At 43.6% G+C, this 26,063-nt stretch overlaps 1 protein-coding gene across 1 annotated transcript in view; it reads left to right on the top strand.

The window, feature by feature from the left end:
• PAPPA (pappalysin 1) overlaps positions 1-26,063 on the top strand; it is a 298,174-nt gene that overhangs the window by 29,368 nt on the left and 242,743 nt on the right. The window contains exon 2 of the mRNA XM_007936757.2: positions 12,408-13,470. Within this exon, the coding sequence (XP_007934948.2) occupies positions 12,614-13,470 (857 nt within the window). The 5' untranslated portion in view covers positions 12,408-12,613. The remainder of the gene's footprint in view (positions 1-12,407; positions 13,471-26,063) is intronic.

Raw genomic sequence — 26,063 nt, 5'->3', positions numbered from 1 at the left:
GTTGGGCAATCCTACTTCCGTAGTGATACTGCCTCGGAAACCCAAGGAGGGGTCGCTATGAGTCGGGCCGGCTCGACGGCACATAACAACAACAACAACAGTGCATACTACCCACTCCTGTTGTATCTAAATTGTATCAACAAAGGACTGATGCTAGCCTTAGGGAATTGCAGGCCTCTGCCACAAACACACCTGTGTCTGACCACTCTCTATACTGCCAATGTCCAGCCAGGACTTCACGTAGTGAATGTTCGTGAATGTGTATTGAATCCATCAGTAACTAAGTAAATGAAAAAAATCAGGCAAGACTTTGGGCTGTTAATTTGGAAAATAGAAGAGCCAGGGAAAATATAATCAAGGCCATAGATATCTCCAGGTCTGTCCTAAGGTGAATACCTTCATTATTCCTGGAGACCAAACCTCAGAACATTAAATAGAAAGGAAGGGGAAGTAAATTTTAGCCCAGTCTAGGAAAGCACTCAAAAATGCCCAGAGATGCAAAGGAATCTTTAAGCAGTTGGGATCCCCTGTCCTGAGAAAATCACTTGAGATGTTGTACTTAAGATTCAAGCATGAGGTTGAGATTCTAAAGGGAATGAATGAATAACCATTAAGGGAACCTCCAGCTCTGACCATGCCTATTCTCAGAATGGTGAAGGGTAAGGGTCTTCCGGCTGCTGTGAAGGATGTGAACAGCAGGATGCACCAAACTTTGATGATTTCCTGTGAGGGTGTATCATTGCCTCTGAGATTTGATAAGTGAGCGGTGAGCAGAGCTTGTGGGTCCTCAGATCATAAGAAGACCAAAAACAGATATCTTCTCCAGGCAACTCCAACATCAGTAACACTCAGCCCTTCTGAGTCTGGTAGGTGCTACCAGTGGAACTTTTAAGAGTAAAAATGTTAAATCCATTCTTGCTCCTCCTTTTAGTCTTCTTCCTCCTTGTTGTTGTTTCCTTTCTTTCCTTTGACCATTTCCTTTTTATTTTAAGTTGATAGTTCACTAATTCTTATTGACAAGGTAATAGAGAGCAATAAATGTATATCTCTGCTTCAGAGAAGAGTGTTGGAAAGAATAAAATTTAACAGCATAAAAGAAGGGAAAAAATAAATGGTCCCAATTTTCAGTCAAAAGAATAGATATTTGTTATTAATATGAATTAAAAGTTTAGATACTATTTATCAGATGCTATACAAATGAATGTTTTCATTCTCTCATTGAATCTTCGAATGGCACTATCCATTAAGATCTGTTATCATGTTACAGATGAGGAAACTGTCAGGCAAGTGAAGGGATTTTGCTCATGGTTACACAGCTAACCAGGGAGAAAGCTGGGAATCAAACAAATCAATCTGACTCCAAAGTTACATATTGCTTTACCTGCTTGTTATGTTGCCAGTGACCATGTGCCAAGTCCTAGTGCAATCATTATCTCATTACCCCTCCCAAAAACCATCAGATGTTGATAGTATCATCCTCATGTTATAGATGAGAAGACTAATACTGGGAGAGGTACCATGACTTTCCCAAATCATGTAGCTGGTAAATGGTAGAGCCATGATTTGAACCCTCATTTTTAGTCTGTAAAACCATGACCTTCCCATACTGCATAGCCCAAATATACATAAGCCAAGGGGGAACCCTAGATAGTCAGGAGCCGTAGGGAAGCACAGGAACTCCTCAAGAGCACCTTGCCATCCCCAGCACACTGTCTGAGTCTGTGTACTAACAAAGCCTGTGGGTTTAGACACCTTAACTCTGCTTTCCATTTGGACAGTCTCAAATAGATTACAAAGGAAATATTTATACATTTTACCTCCTTTCACTCTCAAAAGAGGTATATAGGCAAAGACTTTATGTCCCTGGAGTAAAAGTGGAAAAATTGAGGCTCAGAGAGATGAATTAACTCACTCAAGGGCACACATCTACTAAAAAAAAGTAAGCTAAGTAGACTCCAGACTGGGCATGTAGTCAGGAGGCTTCCAAACAGTAATTCTCAGAAAACAAAAAGGACACAGGTGGGAGAGTGTTTACAGACCTCACTGTCAGTATACTTTCCAGTGTCCCATGCAGTCCTGCAAAGAGAATGCTGGCCCCCATACTTTCGTTTGTATGGCCATCACATAGGAAACACGTGAGCCAAAGTTGGCCCTCTGAATTGCTCCAAAAGGCTACTCTTGATGTCCCTGCCTCTCTTAGGCCACGAGATAGGGATACCCAGAACTCAGTATAACTTGATATAGTCCTTCCACCCAGCTTGATTTATTTATTTCAAGCCTTCCTCCTTCCACTGAGCCTAAGAGGAACCCTTTCAACCAGGTGGACCCAGAGGGATGAGGATGCTGAGCAGCAGTCCCCCAGGTACCCTCCTCAGTGACATCCCAGCCTTCCTCTGAGCGCCTGGGGTCCAGTCTTCCAGGGTCATGTTGGTAGGCCTCCCCACAACTGAACCAAGTGGAGAGACCACGGGTATACTTAACCCAAATCTGTCTGTTTTAATCACTCTCCTCTGGACAGATAAAAGCTTTCTATAGCATTGCTCTCTCAAGCATTCCTCTGTGGCTTTGATACCAGCGATTAAATCATGGAAGAGAAAACAAAACAAAAAAGGGACCTGCTCCAACCTTTAGCTTTTAATTTTTTTACCCTCCTGAAAGAAGCCAGATTGTTGACCTAAATTCCTCCTTTCATCACTGCATCCTCTCACCTCAGCTTGTACTCTCCTGGCAGATGTCCCACAGCTAGCAGACATCCTTAAATTGGAGGGCGTAACCACCCTCCTCCCGCCTGACCTTATGTCCCCCACAGTGGGGACCAAGGCTGTAATACCAGAAAAGTGAAAAAAATGAAAACCAAACCCACTGCTGTCGAGTCGAATCCAACTAACAGTGACCCTACAGGACAGAGTAGAACTGCCCCATAGGGTTTCCAAGGCTGTAATCTTTACAGAAGCAGACTATCTCATCTTTCTTCTGTGGAGTGGCTGGTGACTTCAAACCGCTGACCTTTTGGTTAGCACTGCATACTTAACCTCTACACTACCAGGGCTCCTTGGACTATCTGAAGGAACCAGAATCTCAGAGTCCCAGAGACTCTGAGCTGGAAGGGATATCTGTGTCCATCTCCCATTTCACAGGAAAGAGCAATGAGGGAACCCAGAGAAGGGAGATACTTTCCTAGTGACTATTCCACATCAGCAGCAGAGGTAGACCGCAGGAACTTTGACCCTCAGTTGGAAGTTCTTTCCACTGAAGGAGAACATCCTGGGTGAGAGTTCTGGCTTTGGAGCCACACAGATGTGAGTCACACTCCTGGTTCTGACACTTACTGGCTGGGAGCCTGGAGTGAAGAGAACTTAGCCTTACTACACCTCACTTTTCCTGTCTGTAAAAGGAATAGTAATAAGGCCCACCTCACAGGATTGTTATAAGCACCAAATGCACTCTTTGTGCTTAGCAGAGCAACTGCCACATCAAACACTTTCAGAAAATGTTCGTTATTATTATCATTATTTTTCGGAAAATTCTACTCTTTTACAGGCTTAAATGACCTGGGGAGGGTTTTCTCCTCCAATCACTCTCCCAATGAGGGAAAACAAATAATAATAAAAACTTGATGTCAATTGTCACCCTAGATAGTGATGAAAGAATGTCAAATGCTGTTGGGGCTAATTTTATGTTGAGTTAAACCATCCCAGGAAAAACATCCTAGTGTGTGTGTTGGGGAGGGGGAGGTGGGGACCAGGATGCCAGTAGCGTAGGCATCTTACTGAGGATTTCCCTAGTTTTCATTAACAGACTTCTTTACCAAACATGAACTTGAAATCAAGAGACTTGGAATACAGTTTTTGCTACCTTTTAGTGTTGTGTGATCTGGCTGTGTGACTCACTTCCCTGAGTCCTGATTTTTCTTGCTTGCCAATAGTTTCCATTCCAGAAAGTTGTTGTGAGGATTATATGAGATGCTTTACCAAAGAAGGAGCTACCTACCTGCTCAACACATAGCAGGTGCTTCAGGAATGCACATTAAAGCTGAAGCACAGAAGCTTCCTCCCCTGTGAGCAAAGGTTCCTGTGCATGGTGACCATATCACCAATTTTGTATCCTCCTAAGAGTAATGCCTAAGGCACTTGACTGCTAACCAGAAGGCTGGCAGTTCAAACCCACCAGCCACTCCTCAGAAGGAAGATGGGACAATCTACTTCCATAGTGATACTGCCTCGGAAACCCAAGGAGGGGTCGCTATGAGTCGGGTCTGACTCGATGGCACATAACAAGTTTTTTTGGGGGGGTGGAGGGAATATACCTTACTCTGCTCACAATAAAACCAATTGCTGTCAAGTGGATTCCAATGCATGGAGCCCTCACGTGTGTCAGAGTCAAACTGGGCTCCAAGGGTTTTCAATGGCTGATTTTGGGGAAGTAGATTGCCAGGCCTTTCTTCTGAGGTGCATCTGGATGGACTTGAACCTCCAACCTTTCAGTTAGCAACTGAGCACAATGCCATTTGTACTACCTAAGGACACCTTACTTGCTATAGGAATTGAGAAATTGAGGCATTGTGTCATAGTGCCTAAAGCATTTGACTGCTAAGCAGAAGATTGGTGGTTCAAACCCACCAGTCACTCACTCCATGGAAAGAAGACTGGTAAATTTACTTCCCTAAAGATTTACTGCCTCAGAAACCCAAAGGGGGTCACTGTGAGTCAGAATTGACTCGATGGCAGTGAGTTTTCATAACTAGAGAATAGTTCTGAACCAGGTAAGGAGCAGTGGAAAGTGGGATAGATTTTTAAAAAGATTTTGGTGAGAGAGTTTAGAAAAAGTATTGAATTATGGAAAGTAAGAGAGGAGGCAGTCAAGAGTTTGACAACAACCTTAATAAAAGAAAAGTTCAGTATTGACCCTGAAAGTCGGTGCAAATATGGATCAGAAACCAGCAGGCAAGGAGGCTGCAGTGGAAGTCTGGGTGCTGAAAGGCAGGCTTAGAAAAGCACCCAGACTCCAGGTAGGCAACCAGGCCCTTACAAACCAAGTCCAGGTCTCAGTGAGGTTGTGCAGCCAGGTAGAACACAGTAAGCACTGGTAATGAAGAACCATTTACTCTCCATCCGTATTTAGGCCCAGGCAGAAGAATAGCATAGAGAATAACCTACTGGCTATGGCTTGCAGTTCAACTCAGCTTGCTTGAGTTGGAGCTGTGGGACTTACAGAAATATTTTCAGAGTGGCTGTACCTTTAGATGTTGTTGTTGTTGTTGTTATGTGCTGTCAAGTCGGCCCCGACTTATAGCGACCCCTCCTTGGGTTTCCGAGGCAGTATCACTACGGAAGTAGATTGCCCCATCTTCCTTCCGAGGAGTGGCTGATGGGTTTGAACCGCCAGCCTTCTGATTAGCAGTCAAGTGCCTTAGGCACTACGCTACCAGAGCTCTCATACCTTTAGATAGCCTCCAATAAAGTATTAGCTACATGGCACTTAAGTCAGTGAAGCAATTCAGAACTGAGTCTGGGAGTCCTCTAGCCTGGGTTCCAACCTATGTCCCTTGACAAGCCATTTCTCCTTCCTGGGCCTCAATTTTCTCTGAAGTGTTGATGCCTTTCTTGTGAAGATTAAAGGAGACAGTGGATATAGTGCTCATGGCCCTTGTTGTTGCTCGTTGTTGTTGAATCAACTCTGACTCATGGAGACCCCACGCATAACAGAGCATAACATTGCCCAGTCCTGTGCCATTTTCATTATTGCTGGCATATTTGAGTGTACTCTTGGGGCTATGGTTTCAATCCATCTCACTGAGGATTTCCCCAGTTTCATTGATATTCATTACCAAACATCATGTCTTTTCGTTGTTGTTGTTAGGTGCTGTTGAATTGATTTAGACTCATAGCAACCCTATGTGATAGAACAGAGCTCCTTATAGGGTTTGGTAAGCTGTAATCTTTGTGGAAGCAGGTCACCAGATCTTTCTTCTGCTGAGTGGTTGGGTAGGTTCAAACCACCAACCTCCAGTTAGCAGCTGAGCACTAACCATTGTGTGACCAGGGCTCCCTGATGTCCTTTCAGTATGTTCTAAATAAAGGGTAAAGTGTTCATATAAAATAGGAAGAAATAATGAGGCGTACCTTATTTTTCTTTCACTTATAAACTCTATGAAGCATCTACAGTGTACCAGGCTCTGTGCTGCATGCTAGAGATTTAGAAGTGAGCCCAGTAGACACATGTGGGGAACACAGAAGTTGAATGAGTAATTGCAGAGATTAGTTTTAGGACAGGCAAGTATATGATGAATGTAGGAGGAGGATTTGTCTAGGCTGGAGGCCACCCTGGAAAAGTGTCTTTAATTGATGCTTAAAGGGTGGTCCAAAGCCCACAGTGTTCTTCTAGTGTAGTCCTTTCCAAGGTTTTGGGAGCCTTCGTACATGGCTTCTGCCTTTAGACGTCCCTCCTTCATGTTCTTTGTCTCTGGGATTAGGTTGAATGGGTAGGTGAAAAGTAAAGGAGATAATGAAAATAAATGTTGTTGTTGTTGTTGTTATATGCCATCGAGTTGGACCGGACTCATAGCGACCCCTCCTTGGGTTTCCGAGGCAGTATCACTATGGAAGTAGATTGCCCCATCTTCCTTCCGAGGAGTGGTTGGTGGGTTTGAACCACCAGCCTTCTGGTTAGCAGTCCAGTGCCTTAGGCACTACGCTAACAGAGCTCCCATGAAAATAAATAGACATCTTTATTCTAAGGGGAAGCTTTGGTGGCGTAGTGCCTAAGGCATTTGACTGCTAACTAGAAGGCTGGTGGTTCAAACCTACCAGCCACTCCTCAGAAGGAAGACTGAGAAATCTACTTTTGTAGAGATACAGCCTCAGAAACCGAAGGGAAAGGGTTGCTATGAGTCACAATCAAGTTGATGGCAGTAAGTTTTTGGTGTTTTGAGTTATATTCTGAGGGGATAGGAAGCCCTTTCTATATCAAGCCTAGTTGTAGGAAGATAGGAGCACATTAGAAAGTCCAACCAACAGCTGACCAGCTCTTCCAATGGCCTGTGCCTCAATCTCTCCATCTTGCAGGGTGACCAGACACCTCATTGACATGTGAAAGGGCTCTTGTATACTCACAGTGTCTGGTTCTGTGCACTTATAGGATTGAGGCAGACTTGTGTAAAAATGTGTAATTTGTGTGCAGAATTGCATGCAGACTTCCATCTTACCACATGTGGACATGTGCCCTGGAAGCGTCCTCTAGTCCCACAGGGATACTGCTGACTTCAGGCCCCCTCCCACTGTTTCTTGTAGTATGTCTTAGTCCTACTGGAAAACAGTGGGGAGGACCAGCGTAAAAGTGTGGCGGCACTCCTGTGTCCCTGAAAGAAAACTATTTCAAGTCCTGTATGGAGATGTGCAAGAGGAGAGGGGATCTAAACATGGACAAATTGGAAAGGACATGAGGGATTCAATTCAAATAAACACGTATTTTTTTTAACACCTCCTACTTACAAGGAGCCAGTCTAATAGAGAACAAAAGAGCTCTCAAATTCTAGCAGGGGATCATTTAATCCCACCCTTCCTTTCAAAGAGAAGTAAAGTGAGGCCCAGCAGCATAAAAGGGATGTGTGTGTGTGTATGTGTGTGTGTGTGTCCAAGGCAATTTCTCCTGCAAGCTGAGCCCAAATCCCCAGTTTAGGGCTTGTGGTACATTGACTTCCCTTCCAGGACCCTGAAATATGACTACTGTTGATGAAGTTATTTTCATATAGAAATGCATCCCTGTCACCACTGTTGCTCCCCCTTATCCCTATTGAAACTCAGTGATTTCCTTTCACATTCACAGTCCAGGTAAATATTTCCCTTTGAACTTCTGAAGTCATTACTTCCAGACTCTCATTTCCCTTCATGTATTTCCTCTTGACTCCACTGAAAATCCTCTTTGCCCTTCCCCTCTAACTCCTTGGGCTAAGCCATCCCTTACTCTTCAGCCCTGTGCCACAAAGTGTTGCCCTTCTCACTCCTTGCCCTCCTTTCTTCACTGCACACAGAGGTGGCCTGAGCCTAAGTCCCAGGCCCACAAAGGTTCTAAACTGGGGACACCCTGCAGATGTGTAAACACTGTACCTTGCTAAGCCAGCCAGCGACTTCCAAAGGCAACAGGAAAACCAGGGACTGGGAGCCCCTGACAAAATAAAAACCTGTGGAGACAGAAAGAAGTGGAGAAAGGGAAAAAAGATCCTGTTTCAAATGTTAATTTTCTCATTAGAAGACCCTTCATTTTCTTCCTATGGGGGAGGCAGTTAGTCAGGCAGTTAGTGTGAACAAGAAGAAAAGGTGAGCTGAGAGGTGGGCTGAGCTGAGATGGAGGGCCCAGAGAGTGGAGGCTGTGGGAGCATTTTCTCTTGTTGATGCCCCTAGCACAAGGATCTGGGGCAACTCATTCCAAATCAGGAGTGAGATCTGTGGCTTCAGAGAGAGTCAGTGGGAAGGCAGCTTTTAACATATAGTCTCCTAATACCAGCTAAACTGATGGGGATTTATGATGTCTAAGCAGAGCTTATTAGGGGGTTTGAGAAAGACTTGTGTCTTTTTAAGGTTTCCTCACACTACCTCTTGATATGTCAGGCAGGATGCCTTCAGGGTATTTTCTCTCTCTGGCATTTCTATATTTCATTTGTACTCATTTTCTACTTTCCATCCTTGACATCACTCTTGGACAATTCAGCATCCTAGAAATCAGCTCCCATTTGGGCAGTCCTGTATGCCAAGATGGTATCCCTTATACTTTTTAAGTACAGCAACATGCCTGAGAGATATAGGTGAAGAATTCAAATCTACAGAGATGAAGTGACTTTGCCTCATCCACGTCACTAATAACTGCTGTGGTTAGGATTCTAAAACAGAGTATCCCAAGTCTGAAGCTCCTGTTCTTTATACCTAAAAACACACTGTACCCTTGGATCCATTCTATGTTTCAGCCATGGATAAGTCAGTGCCTTTGATTCTGTTTGTCCTCAAAGACGCTACATCTTCTCTTCTCTCATGCCATTTAGAATCAGTAATGTATTCCTTCATTAGATACGTACCGAATGTCCATACAAGGCTTGGTGCCTGGTGGTAGGCAGATTGCCGACCAGACATGACATCACTCTCAAGAAGCATCCAGTCATGTAGTGTGGAGATGACAGCAAGGACACATAACTCCAAACCAAACCCATCACCATTGAGTCAATTCTGACTCATAGCAGCCCATGTGACAGAGTAGAACTGCCCCCATAGGCCTTCCAAGGCTGTAAATCTTTATGGAAAAAGACTGACACGTATTTCTTCCACGGAGCAGCTGGTACATTCACCCGCTTTTCTGTTAGCAGCTGCACACATAAACACTGTGCCACCAGGGCTGCAGCAAAAACACAAACACCTCAGAAGCCAGAGAACAAGTGTCAAGTTTCCTGGAAGTTAGTAAGTTCAGAGGAGAGACTGGTCACTTCTCAGAGAGCTATCAGGAAGAGCTTCTTGGAAGAGGTGGTTTGTACATTAGCTATTGGGACACCTGGAATCACAGAAAAACAAACTTGCACAGGGCTTGTAAGATTCAATCCCCTCTCTTACCAGATGGAGAGCCAAGACTGAGAGCAGGTACTTGACACTTGGCCAAGGTCTTCCAGCCAGTAAGAGCAAAATGACCGTGTGAAGAGATTCTGACCATTACCTAAAGGAATACTGTTGTCCGGGGAGTGGGAGGAGCAGTGTGGGCAGGCTTGGCTGTCCAGCCAAAACTGCCAGCTATTTTAGCTGCTAAAAGGGATATTCGCACAGATTCTAAGGCTCTAGTCAGTGCCCATAAAGGAGTACAGACTGCGTGGGCCTCCTCCACTGACTTTGCTGGATACTGTCCATGTTCATTTGATAAGCACTAAAGGAGCTCTGGTAGCATAGTGGCTAAGGCACTTGCCTGCTAACCAGAAGGCTGGCGGTTCAAACCCACCAGCCACTCCTTGGAAGGAAGGTTGGGCAATCCTACTTCCGTAGTGATACTGCCTCGGAAACCCAAGGAGGGGTAGCTATGAGTCGGGGCCGACTCGACGGCACATAACAACAACAACAACAATGGCAGATGAGGTTGGGCAATCTACTTCCATAGTGATACCACCTCGGAAACCCAAGGAGGGGTGGCTATAAGTCAGATCCAATTTGATGGCAAACACAACAACAATAATGGCAGATGAAAGAACTCTGGTGGTGCAGTGGCTAAGCACTTGGCTGCTAACTGAAAGGTGGGCAGTTCAAACCCACCAGTTGCTTCATGGAAGAAAGATGTGACAGTTTGCTCATTAAAGATTTACAGCCTTGGAAACCCTATGTGGCAGTTCTACGCTGTCCTATAATGTGACAATGAGTTGGAATTCATGCAATGGCAGTAGTTGGGAATATAAACTCAAAGTTATGGTGACCTCAAAGATGTTTCAGTTGAAAGTAGAGGCTGTCTTTCTAAATGAGCATCTTTTGTTCATTGCTGTCTCCCTCTCTTTCTCTTTCCACCTGGCCTCATACATCATCCTACACTGAAAATACGCTCTTAATTAGAAAGTCCTCTTCCCTATCCAACAACTTTGTCTGTGCCAAGGACACTGGGTATATTCCAGAAAAAAAGGGGGGGGGGCATGGTGGATGGTTAGTATAAAGATAATTAGATCCAGGGAGAATCTTTTTAATTCCTGGGCTTCCCAGATTAAATCTGGAAAGTGTATGTGGGAATTTTCCAAGCACCCAATTAAAAAGCTAAGGACATCTTCCAGGCAGATAGTGTTGTCCATATTGCTGGTGATGCTAGTGGGGTAAGAAGAGGTACTGCAGAGTTAGTGTACATGAGAGTGAATCACAGGAGCTGATGGACTTAGAACCCACTTATCAACCAGTCGATCTTGGACCAGTCTCTTTATCTCCTTTAGTTTCCATTTCCTTATCTGTTAAATGAGGAACTTAATATCACCATTGCATGGGTATTGTAACAGTTAAATAAATTGAGGCATATGTAGACCTTAGTAGCCTATCATAGTGGTTTGGTAGATTTTATTCATTATTAACCATTATGTAGGAGTTCTTGTTATATTAAAATAGAGTTTTGTTTTGTTGTTTAATTTTAGCCTTAGTGACCAAACAAAAACAAAAAACCATGCTGAGTTGCTGAATTGCTGCCCAGGAGTTTTGTCAGTGATTCTACGTAACCTGGCAAATGCCGTCCATTCTCTGAGTCTCAATTCCCTTACCTGTCAAGTGAGGTATTTAGAGTGATGATCTTTAAAAGACTTTCCAGCTTGGCTATTAAGTGTACCTGCCGTTCTTTGAGGATGAATGTCCATACCTCTGTCTGAGATAGAAACACTGGCTCGGCAGCCCTTGAACCTCACTTCCCCCCAAACAGCTTTTGCAACAGTTCAATAGCATTCATCATTTCATGACTGCTAATGACAGATGTAGGAGCCCTGGTGGTACTGGGGTTAAATGTTTGACTGTTAACCAAAAGATCAGCAATTCAAATCCACTAGCCACTCCCCAGGAGAAAGATGTGGTAGTCTTCCTCCATAAAGGTGATAGCCTTGGAAACCTTATTATGGGCTCAACTCACTGCCATCAGGTTGGTCCGGAGTCAATGTGACCCCTCCTTGGGTTCCCAAGGCAGTATCTCTGTGGAAGTAGATTGCCCAACCTTCCTTCTGAGGAGTGGATGGTGGGTTTGAACCGCCAGCCTTCTGATTAGCAGTCAGATGCCTTAGGCACTACGCCACCAGAGCTCCTATGTATAGGGCAGTTCTACTTATTCTATAGAGTCATGAGTTGGGATTGATTTGATGGCAATGGGTCTGGGTTTTGGGTTTTGTTTGTTTGTTTGTTTTAATGGCAAAAGTACATTTAAAGTTATGGTGACCTCAGTAGGAACTGTTCTTCTAAATGAGCATCTTCTATTCATTCTCATCTCCCTCTCTCTCCTCCCATCTGGCCTCTGTCACTTACAATACACTTTTAATTAGAAAGCTCCATTACCCATCCAGTAACTTGTGCCAAAACTAATAGTATTCAAATTCTATTTTTACTATTGGTGTTGTTTCTTTTAGCTGAAGTACCTAGTCTCTAACAAAACTTGTTCTTGTATAATCAATATTCAAAACCAATGCAAGTGAAACTGCATGGGTGAAAGGAATGGTGAGAACCTCCAAAATTCAACTCCCTTACTTATCCTATCCCTCACCTTGCCTTTGGGGTGGTCCCAGAGGCACCTGTTAGTGACTGAAAGGATCCCACAGAGCACGATTTCAAAACCACTGATATAGAAAATTCCTGATACAGTTTTTATCAGAGAAAAATAATTAACCCCCTCATCTTCCATCCTTTATTTATTCATATTTCTCTTTTGGGGCCACATAGGGTTGTATGACAAATGTTCTTATACCTCGCGTGACCGAGGATGGGTCGTGGGCATTCACACCGTCAGTGACCAAGGCAACAGAGACCCACGCTACTTTTTCTCCTTGAAGACAGACCGGGCCCGGAAAGTGACCACCATCAATGCCCACCGCAGCTACCTCCCAGGCCAATGGGTGTACCTAGCTGCCACCTATGATGGGCAGCTGATGAAGCTCTATGTGAATGGTGCCCAGGTGGCGACATCTGGGGAGCAAGTGGGCGGCATCTTCAGTCCACTGACCCAGAAGTGTAAAGTGCTCATGCTGGGGGGCAGTGCTCTGAATCACAACTACCGGGGCTACATTGAGCACTTCAGTCTGTGGAAGGTGGCCAGGACTCAGCGGGAGATACTGTCCGACATGGAAACCCAGGGCTTCCACACTCCTCTACCTCAGCTCCTCCTCCAGGAGAACTGGGATAATGTGAAGCGCACCTGGTCCCCCATGAAGGATGGCAGCATCCCCCAAGTGGAACTCAGCAATGGTCATGGCTTCCTGCTGGACACGAGTTTGGAGCCCCCTCTTTGCGGGCAGACCTTGTGTGACAACACAGAGGTCATTGTCAGCTACAACCAGCTCCCACGTTTCCGCCAGCCCAAGGTGGTACGCTACCGTGTAGTCAACCTCCATGACGACGGCCGTGAGAACCCGACAGTGAGCCGCCAACAGATAGACTTTCAGCACCGGCAGCTCGCCGAGGCCTTCAAGCACTACAACATCTCCTGGGAGCTGGAGGTGCTGGAAGTGAGCAATTCCTCCCTCCGCCGCCGCCTCATCCTGGCCAACTGTGACATCAGCAAGATCGGAGATGAGAACTGTGACCCTGAGTGCAACCACACGCTGACCGGCCATGATGGTGGGGACTGCCGCCATCTACGCCACCCTGCCTTCGTGAAAAAGCAGCAGAATGGGGTCTGCGACATGGACTGCAACTATGAGCGGTTCAACTTTGATGGTGGCGAGTGCTGTGACCCCGACATCACTGATGTCACCAAGACTTGCTTTGATCCTGACTCTCCACACAGGTAAGACCCTAGTAGGCAGACAATGTCTGGTTGAGAGGTGACCTTGATGGTCCCCCATTTTATAAGCAAAGCAACTAAGGCCCATAGCAGTGAAGGATATTTTCCAATTCACATAGGAGCTTAGGGATGGAGACAAGCCTATTACTCAAGTAATCATAAGTACTATATGCAAGCAAGATTCATTACAAAGATATCTATTGAATGTTACTATGAGTGAAGGAGGAAGGTTCAGAACCTGCCTTCTCAAAGAGCTCGAATTCTAAAGTGAGTGGCATGAATTGAGCACAGATAGCTGTCACAGTATATGCATTAGAGTGAGTCAGAGCTGGTTTGTCCAACAGAGTAGCTGTTAACCACATGTGACTATTGAAATTAGTTAAAATTAAATAAAATTGAAAGTTCAGTTGCTGAGTGACTCTAGCTATATTCCAAGGGCTCAATAGTCACATGGGGCTGGGAGATACTGTACTGGACAGTGCAATGTAAAATATTTCCATCATCGCAGAACCTTCTCTTGGGTAGCAGTGATAAGGAATATAGCTCTGGGGTTAGATACCTTGGATTCAGATTCCAGCGTTGCTACTTCCTTGCTTTGTGACCTCTCATAACCTCAATTTTCTCATCTGTAAAATGAGAATAGTAATGGTACCTACTTTGCTTGGTTACTGTGATGATTGTTTGAGAGGGGGATGTAAAGCACAGTTGCTAACACATAATTAAGTCTCAGTTATTTGTCATTGCTTGTATAATGAAAGATAGAGGATGCTCTGTTTAAGGAATGCCACAAGAGAGCAAAGAGGTTGACTCCCAGCTTGGAATATCAAGGAAGTCTTCTTTCAAAAAGGTGGCATTGAGCTAGATTGTCCAGAATTAATGTAATCTGGGCATCAGAGATTGAGTTGAGGGAAAGGGAGGGGCACTTCAAACAGAGAGAACTTCAAACAGAGTATACTGCTGAGAAGAGGATGAAATAAGGGCTCATGGGCGTTCGATTCTAACTAGCAACCCCAGAGGGAACCCTAAAGGTAAATCTGTGGATGACATTTATTGAGTGGGAGACCTGGAGGAACTAGGTTCCAAACAGAGAGGCAGTCAGCATCCATGCTCCTGTATTTTCTAGATTCGTGCTGGACTTTTCTGTTCAACATGCAGGATCCAGGACTTGCTGATGGCTCAAGCATGTTTGCTGATCTCTGCAGGTTTTCTGCTGACTTTTCTCTTTGTGTCTCTCTCAAAAGAGCAAGGGCCTCCCCACAGACAAAATACCTATGTGCAAAGGAATGACGATGCTGGCAGGAGAATGTCGTGACTGGCAGAAAGCCAGAATGCACGTCAGCTCAGCCTCCTGGCACCAGCCTGGCCCCTGGACTCTCACCTTGGCTCAGAGACATGAGCAGGCCATGTGAGAAGAAGCTCTGGTGTGTAGCCAGTCCTTTCCAGGTCACAATGCACTTTCATCTTTGCTCTCAGTTGGGCTTTGCCAGAACTTGGAAATGGAGACAAGATAGGGGTTAACATTTACATTTGACAGACGGAGAAACAGAGAACCTTAGAGAGTGAAATGACTTGGCCAGGGCCAAAGGTCAGGGAAATCACTAGGCTAAATGACAAATGCAAGTCTTTCAAGATCTGTGCAGTGCATACTCCATTAAGCTGGACTTCCAGAAGGGACCTGTGTGCCCTCACAGAATGAGGGTGGGGAGAGGCCAGGGCTATGCATGACTGGGAGTCATTCATTCATTCATTCATTCATTCATGCAACAAATGTTTATTCAGCACCTGCCAAGTGCTAGGATGAAGGGTACCTTTACCTTATTTTACTGAAGGAAACCCATGATTCAGAAAGATGAAGGGACTTACCCAAGGTCACCCAGCTAATAAATACAGATCTCAGATTAGAATCCAGGTCAACTGACTCTCAAACTCTCACTGAAGGGGAACATTTTAAAGCATAAAGAATAATAAGAAGTAGAGTTAAATGCCATGCTGATAGGAAGGATGGCTTTACTAAAGCCTTGGGAGAAAATTTCTGAGTATGATGTCAGGACCCAGGGCAGCTGGTCTTTCCAAGCACTGTGCTGGTGTGTGTGTGGTGGGGGGGGGGGTACAGGGCCACAGGTCCCAGAACCCTCACTATCAGCAGACAATGCTGGCAAACTCCAATAGCTATGGCTTTTATAAATCACAGGACTGCTGTGCCCAGAATTTCTGTGAGCTGCCATGTGCCAGTGCTGTGACCACTCACGCCAGGACCTGTTTGCTGGCTGAGAAAGCTGTGTGTCCGGGTTAGCCCCGCCAGACAATGCATAGTCTCCTGATGGGGTGGGGTTACTGGGTTCTGGCCAAATTGACTCAGCTTTGCCCAGAAAGGAACCTGTACAAGTTGGCAGAGTAATATTTCCTTTGTGACTTCAAACAGAAAGAAAGAAAGAAGGGGGAGGGGAAGAATGGAGGGAAAGAAGGCAGGAGGGGAAGGAAATGGGCAGGAGAGGCGAGGGGAAGGAAGAAAGGAGGACCGTCTAGTAGCAGCATGAAAATTAGATCGACCTTATCTAGGTGGTTTTTATTGAAGACCTGCACTCACTTCTCAGCTAGGGCTTTCTTCTTCCTTTCTTTCCCTCCTCCTCCACTCTGTTTCTTCCTTCCACATTTTCCCTCTCCTTTCCTCTTGTCTTTATTTCCTTCCCCCTTCCTCTCTTCCTCCCTTCTTTTCTTCTTCCTCTCTCCCTCCCCATGTCTCTAAATGGATAAAGACAGTATTTAAATTACTGCATCTCAAGCTATCTGTGATGAAAGACTGGTTTTATTTTCTGCCCCCCATACATTGGAAATCAATGCTTCTGTAAAATATAATAAAAATGAGTTTATGAAAAAAAAAAAAAATGAAGCACTTTAGGGCTGGTGCAACAGTGTTAGACTACAGAAGTTTCCAAGCTGCTCTTAATTTCTCTACTCATCTACTAGTCATGGACTAGTAAGAAATAGTTCATGGACTCCGTGCTTTGAGTAGCACTGAATGAAATTTGTAACTCTGACAGTTTATAGAGCAACTCCCTTGAGTAAAAGAAGATCCACCACTAATGCAGCTTGCCACATTGACATCATAGAAATACAGTTTCTTTGAACACATTCAAACTTTTATCCTTTACCAAAAAGTCCTTGGACTTCTCAGCATATGTTCTCAGGAATGCATGCTTTATAGGAAGGTACCCAGTCATAGTAAAGGGGTTGCAGAAGACATCAAAATGGTGTAAATTGTCAGACCTGGGAACATACTAACAGACGATAGTATCTAATCCCTTTATCCCTCTAGGAGGTGAATTGAGGCCACAGCTCACACAATCCATTAACGGTCAAGTGGAGAGACAGCTCCAGGCTTCTGACCCCAGTTTTGTGCATGGTGCATCTTTCTAGTACTGCCCTGACATTCTTGTCAGCCACAGACAGCTGCCACCTTGCATCTGTTCTTCCTGCCTTCTTTCCAACTGTCCTAAGGAGCTTGGGATTGTGAAGTGTTAAGTGACTGAGTTTGAAAGATAATTGACTAATAGCTTATTAGTGCTACATTGGTAATAAGCTTTCCTTATTAAGAGGAAATGCTAAGGATGTGTCCAACTTAGGATGCATACCAAAAAGGAGTCAGGGACAGTGAGGAGGTTGGAAGTTGTGTCTTATAAAGCCATCTAAAGTTATTTGATCTGGATAAGAAAATTCTCCCAGGGCCATGGCCATTGTTCTCAAGTCTCTGAACGCCAGTCTTGGGGAAAAGGGATTCTATATGGTTTCCAAGCCATGGCAGGGACCAGACTGTAGCAATTATTGGAGGAAGCTTTGAGGTGAGTAACAGATGCTCTTGTATCCAGTCAGAATTGTCCTTCCATGGGAGGGCTTTCCTAGGGGTGAGCTCCTGTCACCTGAGCATGCAAGCCAACATTGATGGCTATGCACAGGGAGGCTGTAACAGAGACTATAGAGCTGATGGAGAAGCCTTAAGATTGACTATTGCACAGCTCAACTTTTTACTAATATCTTATTTTTAGGTAACTCTGTGGCTACTCTTGTTACTTTCTTCAATAGACATTTATTGTGCACTAAGAGTGCTACAATGAATTGGACACATTCTGCCACTGAGGGCCTTCCACTTTAGCGGGGGAGTCACATACAAGCATAAGAAACTCTGATCTGTGGTTTTCAAAGCCCAGAGTGGGATAGGAGAGGAAAAAGAAGGCAAGTCTCTTGGAGGAGGTAAGATTGAGTTTGGCACTTCAGGACATAGAGAGGCAGACTGTATCAGTCGGGGGTTTGGCAGGAGACAAATGGCACTTTCAAACAGAATAATTGAGGAGTGTTTAAGGACAATCTATTTACAATGGTGTAGCAGGGTTCAGGACATCCAAAATGGTGTCCTGGGTCAGTAACAGTGGGGAACCATTTCCACGCTGGACTAGTAAGGGTAAGAGGAAGGAGCGGTTATGGAATCCAGAAAGAGTGGCTGTGCAGAGAGGGCTTTCTGGCAGGAGCTGTGGCTCTCAGTAAATGGAAGCAGCCAATTGATAGCCAGCTGCAGAGCCAGGGTTGTAAAGGCCATGTTATGGCTCACTTCTCCCTCCTCATATGCTGCCAGTGTTTCCCACTGGGTGAACAAATTGAAAGTCGGAAGACAAGGGAATCTGTGGATGCCACCTATAGAAGCCAGGCTCCACCAGCACAGGGGCAAGGAATGGATCTGGAGGGGACAACAGAAAATGTCAGAATACAGAGAAAGCCATGCCAGGCTGAGTGTACAGCATAAACAAGTGCGGTGGGGTGGGTAAAGGCAGAGCATACGCAGAGAATCAAGAGGCATTCAGTATGACTGGGATCCAGATCATGAGCAGGAAAGGGCTCAGCGTATCTCATGGAAAACTCTAATATCAAGCTAAAGCCTTTCTGCTTCTGTTCTTCCTTTCCTCCCTTCTTTCTTAATAAATATTTGTTGAACACTCCCTCTGTGCTCTTTTGGAACTCACCATCTAGTGGGTAAGACAGACAAGTCAGCATGTTATTACAATCACTGGTGAGAAAGACGGACCCACAGAGTCATCCAGGAGGAGCAGTTTGTGTGGGCAGTAAATTTTTTCTATCAGACCAGCCAGTTAGAAAAAGACATTCCAGTGAACTTTAAGCATTCTTTGCACAGATGGGGATGAGCCAGGTAGTCAGAACTTCATCTGTATCCATTAGTGATGTCTACTCACTAGTTAGAATGCCCTCTTTATAAATAAAAGGAGAAACCTAAATGTTAATTAGAAGCCTAGAGCATCAGAAAATCTGGGTACCACTGACCCTCTGGGCTGTAAGCACCCCCACTGTGAGAGCATGTTACAGCAAACCCACCGACTTCCTGTGTAGATCACTCTCCAAACTGTGAGTTCTGGCACTGTTAGGTGAACTTCACTTTTTCCCATGAATATCAAATATCAAAATATCAAATAGAATGGATGGGAGGGAAAAGAAACTTTCCAAGCATACTGTTGTATCATAGGGATACATTTTCTTTTCTTTCTTCTTTGAAAAAAAAATTAATAAAAGAAAGGAATTCCTTTAAGGTCAGGCTATTATTTTTCAGACCCACGTTGGCATTGCTAGAAGTCTTTGGAAATGGCTGCAATAAGTGAAGCTGCCTCTTCAACCTCTCTGCTGGCAGCTATAGCCCATCTCAGTCTTTTCCTGTGTCCCTTAACAGGGACCATTAAATGGTTTATCCTCATTCATTGGGATTTCCTACTTCTTTTGTCAATGACCTTATGGCACTTATATTACCTAATTCCCCAATTCTCTCAAAGTCTGATAAAGGTCCATGGAATCTGGGACTGTCTGAATAGAATTGAATGATCAAGTGGTCCAGAACCCTCTTGCTACAGATTAGGAAACTGGGCTCCCAAGGAAAGGCAGGCACTGACCCAGGCCACACAATAAGAGTAGGGCTGAGTTGAGATCAAGGGTCTCACCTTTCAGTCCTATACCATTACAATCATCTTACATCTTGCCTTGATACTTTACAAGCTGGGAATTTGGAACTTGGAAAAGTTACAGTGAGTGTGGTGATCTTACCCATCATCCATATTTCAGTAAGATGTCTTAGTGTCCAAAGCATTGTGATAAATGCCTATAGGGATATAAAATGTAATCTCTGGTATTTATATTCTGTCATTTATTGGCCTATTGTTGCAATCATTCATGAGATGCCAAGAAGGAAGACAGTTAAGTTCCAAATGAACCATATAGACTTCATAAGGTTCACATGAGCTCTGAGAAAAGGCAAAATCACTATAGCTTGGAGATGTTAGGAAAGATTTTCTGGTACAGAAATATACAGTCATCCAGCATTAACAGGCTTTGTAATGATAGAGAGAACTTGGTGACCAGGCCAGTCAAATAGTGTAATGAGAGTAAAGGGACTGAGGTGGAAAAATGTTGAGAGGGTTCAAGAAAGAGGTGAGTTGGCTTAGGGCTTCAGAAAGGTTGTTGCTGTAGAGTCAGTCATCAACTCATGGTAGTCTCATCCATGCACAATGGAACGAAACACTGCTCAGTTCTGTACTAGCCCCATAATCAGTTGAAGATCAGACTGTTGTAATCCATAAGATTTTCGCTGGCTGATTTTCAGTAGATCACTAGACCTTTCTTTGTAGTTCATCTTAGTCTGAAAGCTCTACTAAAGCCTATTCAACATCATAGCAGCACACAGTCCTTCACTGACTGTGAGTTTTGATTGTCCATGAGGTGTATTGACTAGGGTTGAACCCAAGTCTTCTGGATGGAAGACAAATCAAATACTATCCTACGGAACTCTTAGTGCTCCCTCCTGCAGGTAGAAGACATGATTTGCTCTTTGATTTGTAGACCTTGAAAGAGTCAAATAGATATAGAATGAAAGAAGTGAGAGGACAGGTGGGGAGGTAAAGGACTCACCATTTAGGGTGCTTGTGTTAATTTGATGGGAAAATTTAGAAATGGATAATGGTAATGGTTGAACCACTTGATTAGCATAACTAATGTCACTAAAGGGAGCTCTGGTAGCATAGAGCCTAAGGCACTTGACTGCTAACCAGAAGGCTGGTGGTTCAAACCCACCAGCCAGCCACTCCTCGGAAGGAAGATGGGGCAATCTACTTCCGTAGTGATACTGCCTCAGAAACCCAAGGAGGGGTTTCTATGAGTCAGGTCTGACTCGACAGCATATAACAACAACAACGTCACTAAATGGTATATGTGAAGAATGTTAGAAAGGAAAATGATTTGTTACATATATATTTACCATAATTAATAAAAAAAAAAAAAAAAAAAAGTCAAGGGAATGAGATTCTGCCCTGGCTCTGAAGCTTCTTAGCTATGTGATCTTGGGAATGTCTCTCAAGCTTTCTGAGCCTCCATTTCCACTTCTATGGAAAAGGAACAATAGTAATATCTGACTACCTAGATCACACAACTGCCATGAGGGTCACATAAAATAATATGTCAGAAGAGTTCTGGGAAGAGTTAACCAGCATTCACATGAAAAGGAGTATTGTTATTTTTTTCAGTAACTTTGCTTTTTCTCTTCCAGTAATCATGTAAAAGAAACAGCTTGGAATTTTATAATCAGAATATCAGGGTTTATTTAACGTGACTAATATTCATTAAAGCAATAACAGGAGGCAGGCGTAGTGTAGTGGAAAAATTATGCGTGTTGGAGACTGACCAGGGATTGAATCTTGGCTCCACTACTCACGAGCTGTTTGACCTTGGCACATTACTCAATAAGAGTCGCTGGTTTCTCATCTGTAAAAATTGGGTGATAACAGCTATCCTGTGACATGTCATGGAACTTTAGTTAGTCATCTATGTGAAACATTTAGTACAGTGGCACATAGTAGGTGCTGGGGAAAAGTTTGCTTCCTTCTCATGAGCACATATGGCTGCTCCCTCTCCCTCCAGTTGGCATTGTTTAGCAGTGAATGCCTTCCCTCAATTACATAAAACAGCCTTGGATGAAACTGCAGTATACAAACTGAGAACATTTATCCAGATTGCTTTCATTCTTAAAATACTAACTTTTTTTTCAACACTGGCCACAGAGTTGATATTTTTATGTAAAGGCACATAACATATCAAACTCATTCAATTTGCATGCTAGTTTATTTGGAAAATGACACAAATGGCTAACTGGGATAGAGAACATATTTCCACACAGAACATCCCAGGTAGTGTTGGAGTTGGTCATAAGGTGATGTGCCAAGTTGGTTGATATTTTGACCATCTCTACCCACCGTTCTATACATTGAACCGAGATACAAAACACACACATGTGTATACATTTATACACATGCTTTCATTTTCTGTGGGTTCATTCAGTGTCTTCTTCACATTTTTCTTCTAAACAGAGTTGTCCACAGGTTCAATCAGTGACCTTTGTGCACATGTGATTTTGGTCTTTAAGAGGAGAATATAGGAATGAACGGAGAGTTGTCAGAAAAATGCTTGTGGCCTCTAAGGATGAAGTTAATAAGGAACTCAAAGCAGTTATTCAAAAGAAACAGTGGCAGGTCAGTGCAGTCTAGCAAATAAATAAGAATACAAATTTAGGAGACTTTCAGAGATTATTTGAATCAAGGCACTTACCAGTTCTGTGATCTAGCACAAATCTCTTCCTTTGCCAGAGACTCACTTGCTTTCTCTGTAAAATCAGGTGGTTTAGAGCATTCCATGAAATAATACATGATCTACCCTTTAAAATAGTGCCTAGCACATAGTAAGCACTCCAAATAGCAATTGTTGTCGTTTGGAGATTTCCCATTTTTAGGAAAACTTCTGCCCTCTTTCATGCACATCCTTTAATTCCTAAAACTGTAAACTAGACCAAACCCATTACCATCAAGTTGGTTCAGCTCACAGCAACCCTATAAGACAGAGTAGAGTTGCTCAGTAATGTTTGCAAGGCTGTAGTCTTTAGGAAGCAAACTACTACATCTTTCTCCTACCCTAACTCCTAGCCTTCTCAATTCTGAGCCATCTCACTGGAACATCAGAGCTGAAATTAATCACTCTCTACTACCAAGGGAACTTTTGTTACGTTGGCTTTCACAGGTTCCATTTCTAAAGGGTATGTTTTATTCTAAATGCCTAGCATTTATTAAGTGCTAATTTATTCATTTTTCCTAGAGATAAGCACCATGCCATGCTAGGTTTATACCATTCTAATAAAAAGCGAAGACATGTCTGGGACCTTGGATTGGGGATTGCTGGGTAGGTCACCTGTGTCATGAGAAGGATATGGAAGCCTGGACTGTGCGCAAATTGTGGCCAGGATCATGCTGAGCAGTGTAAGAGGCATAGCAAGGCAGCTCCTGGCTTGGTAGTCTTACCATAGCACTACCTTACCTCCTCAGCATTTACAGATGATAGTTGGAACCCCTTTGCAGGAACAACTCAGGAGGCCCTCCGCAACATTCCAGGATCTAAGGGGCTCCCTCCCTCACTTCTTTCCTGAATGTGTATTTCTGAGAGCTTGGTGCCCTCTCAAGGGCCCCAACGGGAGGCCGCTGGTTTTTTTTCCACCACTGAGTTTGGACTATTCAGCACTCTTGCTTTTCTCTATCCATCCACTGGTGACACTGACCACTCATGACAGCGTCAGTGCTCAGTCAGATGCCCTTCCAGGTTAGCAAACAAAGCGGATGGGGGTGGCAGCAGGGGTTGAATGGACTGACAACAGTAAGTACATTTGGTTTCAGTGAAACATATGTCCCTAAATTGACTGCAGCTCATACCCTCCTCCTTAGAGGGAACCTCCACACTTCTGCTCTCACTTTCTGGAAGCACAAAACTAATGTGTGAGGAACAGAACATTTTGCTCACAACTTTGTTTGCATAAGTCTAATGGGCATCATTTTTTGGAGGGACATTTCCTGTCTTTCTCCAATTCTCCTTCGTTCTCCTTTTCAAGTTCTAGGTTGTTTTGGTGGCCTCATGGTGCTGAGGGCATTACCTCCATTTCAAGCTGCTGAAGTTGTGATTCCTTCACAACTTTAACTTTGTGAGTTCAGAAATCCAGCTGCAGCTCTTAGCCTTGGGCTTGACTTCTGACTCCTGACTATTTTTATGGCTGCAGAGGCAGTGGTGACTACAACTTCACAGAAGCATGAAGTGTCTTGGAGTCTTACAGGGAGAGAGAGACAGGAGGGAGATCCCGTTCCAATGAAGATGCACAGTGAAAAACAAAACAACAACAACAACAAAATAATATGCCTGTGGCTTGGAAAACTACGAGGGAGGAAGTGACTAGATTCTGCCAGTAACTTCTTGGTTGATGTGAAATAAGGAATGTCCTTTGCCTTGCCTCATATTCTTCATCTGTCAAATGGAACAATTCTAAGGTTTGTTCCTCCTCCAAAACCAAACCAAACCCACTGCCATTGAGTCAATTCCAACTCATAGCAACCCCCATTGGGTCTCCAAGGTGGTAAATCTTTACAGAAATAGTTTGTCTAGTCTTCCTTATGCAGAGTGGCTGATGGGTTTGAACCACCAACCTTCTTGTTAGCAGTCAAATGCCTTAGGCACTGTACTCCTCAGACATTCTGAAATCATGTGTTGTAATTCTGGTCCCAAGCTTATGGGATCTTAGGGCTAGAATACAGATAGGGACTTACTATTTGAAAATTACAAATAAAGCCATGCCCTGACACAGGGGATACCCAGAGAAATAAGAGGCAGTCCTTGCCTTCAAGGAATTTATTAGCCCCTTTAACTAATTGGTTATGATGGGTTAGGAGTAGCATTGAAGAAATGATTATGCTCTATAACAAGTTGAAAAAAAAAAATGTTACTCACATTACTCAAGTCCCAACAATGGCCCAGTGATGGTACCCCACACTTGGGCGGTCTGCATGTCTGTTATTTTATTTTCCCTAAGGCCCTGAATGTGGCATCATCTTTCCAAAAATCAATTTGTAGCTAATTCTGCTTTCAAGAGCCTGAAAAACGATGTCATGCTTTCCAGCACTATTTTTCCATATGTGAACTCTTTGCTCGTCACACGACCCTTTGAGAGCTGTCTCTTTTTTAACCCCAGAAGAGACTAAACTTTGGAGAAATTACTAGACTTGTTCAAGGTCATCCAGAGACATCTATCTACACTGCATCAATTGTACCATTCTAACTTTGGACAAATCTGATATTTGCCCAGGTTAAGTGATTTTATGAGGGCAGGGTCCAGTCTAAAATTCAGACATTGCCATATTGACATGTGATCTTGCAATTCTTGATTTATTCTTCCCAAACTGAATATTGTTCAGTTAGTGTTCACATCAATTATATGATTTACATGGCTAAAACCAGAGGTAAGCTACACAGGCTGCTGACTTACTACATCTACCTAGAACATTGTGGCTGCTACAACTTATGAAGTAGATGTTATTTGTCTTTATTTAATTGTGCTTCAAGTGTAAGACAAACCACAGGGCTGTTGTTGAGCTGTGTACATTCTGCTCAATGTGTGGTCAGTTGTATTATTTATCAATTGTGGTTTTGATCTTCCAAGAAGAAAGTTAGGTGGTGGGAAGAAAGGGCTTGGGACATTGGTGCTGCTTGATTCTGTTGTGAAAGCAATGGTTTGACATGAGATAGCCACTTAACTGCTCTGGTACTTTTGAGTATACATCACACTTCAATTATCACATATTATTATTTAACAAAAGATTCCATGTGTCTTAATGGCTGCCCTGAAAATAAGTAATCTCTGAGCTGCTGGTGCTACAAAAACAAGGAGAGACCTTAGAGAAGCCACTGTTTATCCAGAGTCGTGTGTGTGCATGTACCTACTATATGTCAGGCACAGTGCTAGGTGCTGGAGGTGCAATAAATGGTGCAGAAGATAGGCATGATTTTGCCTTCATGGAATTTCATACAGAGAAATAAGTTGCTAGTTGGATAAGTGCCATTATAGAGAATTCCAGAGTGGTAAGGAAACACACAGAATAGGTACTTGACTCAGACATATGGGGTCAGAGTTGCTTCAAGGCTGAGTCCTAGAGTCCTAGTCATGTTAACCAAGTGAATGTAACTGAGCTTGCCAGGATTCATGTGTCCTAATGCTTTGCCTGCTGCCCAGAAATCTCTCTAAGCCATTTTCATTCACTAAGGGAAATGAGAAAAATAGAAGCAGTAATTACTAAAGTAAAATGTGTTGATTTTATAGTAATGTCCCTTATTCTAATATTATTTTATTCTTTCTTTACTCAAGTATCATTTATTTTATGACATGAGGGACATCACAAATGGTGTTGGATTTTTTTTTTTTCTTTTCCCTTTGAATGACTTAGCTATTCATTAAAATTAAATATTGGCACTCACTTCTCCATTGACTTTTTTTAAAAAAATAATTCAAATGTTTGACAACCTCTCTATTGACCCATACTACTTCTTTAAATCAGTGTCTTCTTCTCCTCTGATCCAAATCCTCAGGATCCTAAGTTCCATCCATCTCCTGGTCTCATTGTTATGCCGAAGGCCAGCATCATCTCCTTTCCTTCAGAGAGCTTTAGGTCAGTGCCTTTCCTGGAGGTTGACCT

Source organism: Orycteropus afer, unplaced genomic scaffold, assembly GCF_000298275.1.
Source record: "Orycteropus afer afer isolate SDZICR_OR568_19922 unplaced genomic scaffold, OryAfe1.0 scaffold00037, whole genome shotgun sequence".
NCBI classification, from domain to species: domain Eukaryota; kingdom Metazoa; phylum Chordata; class Mammalia; order Tubulidentata; family Orycteropodidae; genus Orycteropus; species Orycteropus afer.
The sequence above is the reverse complement of the archived record's forward strand: the minus strand, read 5'-3'. Positions and strand labels throughout refer to the sequence as shown.